At 47.3% G+C, this 1920-nt stretch overlaps 1 protein-coding gene across 1 annotated transcript in view; it reads left to right on the forward strand.

The window, feature by feature from the left end:
- Nucleotides 1-1437: 1437 nt before the first annotated feature.
- The window catches only part of LOC119308710 (E3 ubiquitin-protein ligase ATL41-like), a 2462-nt gene continuing 1979 nt past the window's right edge, over nucleotides 1438-1920 (forward strand). Inside the window, exon 1 of the mRNA XM_037584842.1 lies at nucleotides 1438-1517. Within this exon, the coding sequence (XP_037440739.1) occupies nucleotides 1438-1517 (80 nt within the window). The remainder of the gene's footprint in view (nucleotides 1518-1920) is intronic.

Consider the following 1920-nt stretch of genomic DNA (forward strand, 5'->3'; position numbering starts at 1 on the left):
TTCGACACGGACATCTTATCTCCGTCTCGTTCTTTCGAAGCATCTCGGCCTTCGCGGAGCTCAAAAACCTATTCACGATGCCTTCGGTGATCGTGCGGACCATGGTCGCCTGCGGGGTAGAGCAAAATGATATTTTAGAACCAAGAAAAAATTTGGCATGACCTTCCCTAAAAATAGGACCAAAAAGAATGCATAGTGCCAAAATTCTCGCCGAAACGGAAATGAATCAACATCCCGGCAAAATATTGGCAACTATCGCATTTCAAATACCAGTATCTGCAAACACAAACATATATGCAACACCACAAACATATGCAACACCACAAACATACATAGATCTAGCAAGGCCACAAAAAGTGCATGTGCACGTTGTTGGAGCGAGCTAGGGACAAAAAAAGTAGATCTACAACATGAAGATAGCTTTCCCCTTACTTACCTATCAAAAAAAGGGTAATTTCACCACTTAATTTTGATGAATCTATGGTGCAAATGAAGTGAGGAGGAGGAGGCAGCCGAAAGCATGGAGAAGGAGGTGGAGGGAATGAAGTGGGGAAAGTGAGTGGGTAGGTGTGGCTGTCTAAAATATCTTGTTGGGGTTCCAGGTTACTAATGGCGCACCACCTGCAAATACGCCATTAGTAACCCTGGTTACTAATGGCGCACCTGCAGGTGGTGTGCCATCAGTAGTTTTGCAAAAAAGTAAAATAAATAAATATATATACTAATGGCGCACCGTGTCATAGTGCACCATTACTAGTTTAAACTAGTAATGGCGCACTATGACACGGTGTGCCATTAATAGTTTTGCAAAAAAAGAATAAAAAAAGAATACAGTACTGACGCACTCTGTGGCTGGTGCGCCATTACTAGTTAGAACTAGTAATGGCGCACTTCGCTCGGATGCGCCATTAGTATGTATGGAAAAATGAAAAAAAATTACTAGTGGCGCACCTTGTGTCTGGTGCGCCATTAGTGTCTTCCACACTAATGGCACATCACCAAATGGTGCACCATTAGTATATAGTAGTAGCGCACCACCTGACTGGTGCGCCATTAGTGCCTATCCCATCTATAGCCCTTTTTCTTGTAGTGGGCGCTCCTCCCCAAGATACCGCAACACCGGCCGCTCGGGCGCCGGCACAAGTCGTCGGCTCCCCCGCATACCTGTTGCTATCAAGTCGTCATGGGTTACAACGTGTGGTGCCCCTCCGTATATAAGAGGCCTAGGATACAAGTGTCCGACTCCTACACAACTCGTACCTAACCACACCAATTACAATTCCAAGTCCACGTAACCCCTTGCGTACATAGTATATTCGACACAAATATAACACTACAAAACTGTGGCCGACGGCGCCATCAATGCTCATAGGTCACAGGTCACAAGCACTTGCACACAAGTCGCAAGCATTGCACGAACGAAGCCTTCGACCCATCATGTCATCCTTGTCGTGGTCAGCGGACCTCCTGTGGCAGGCGCGCGGCGGCGGTGTCTTCGACGTCGGGCAGGGCAGCGCGTGATGCGTCTCCAACGTATCTACTTTTCCAAACACTTTTGCCCTTGTTTTGGACTCTAACTTGCATGATTTGAATGAAACTAACCCGGACTGACGTTGTTTTCAGCAGAACTGCCATGATGTTGTTTTATGTATAGAAAAGAAAAGTTCTCGGAATGTCCTGGAAATCCACGGAGGCACTTTTTGGATTTAATAAGAATTTTTGGCGAAAGAATTAATGCCAGGGGGCCCACAGCCTGTCCACGAGACAGGGGGCGCGCCCCCTCCCCCTAGGGCGCGGCCCCCTATCTCATGGGCCCCCTGGACCTCCCCCGACCTCAACTCCAACTCCATATATTTCTTCTCGGGGAGAAAAAAAGTCAAGGAGAAAGTTTCATCATGTTTTACGACACGGAGCCGCCGC

The sequence above is a fragment of the Triticum dicoccoides genome, chromosome 1B, assembly GCF_002162155.2.
Source record: "Triticum dicoccoides isolate Atlit2015 ecotype Zavitan chromosome 1B, WEW_v2.0, whole genome shotgun sequence".
NCBI classification, from domain to species: Eukaryota; Viridiplantae; Streptophyta; class Magnoliopsida; order Poales; family Poaceae; genus Triticum; species Triticum dicoccoides.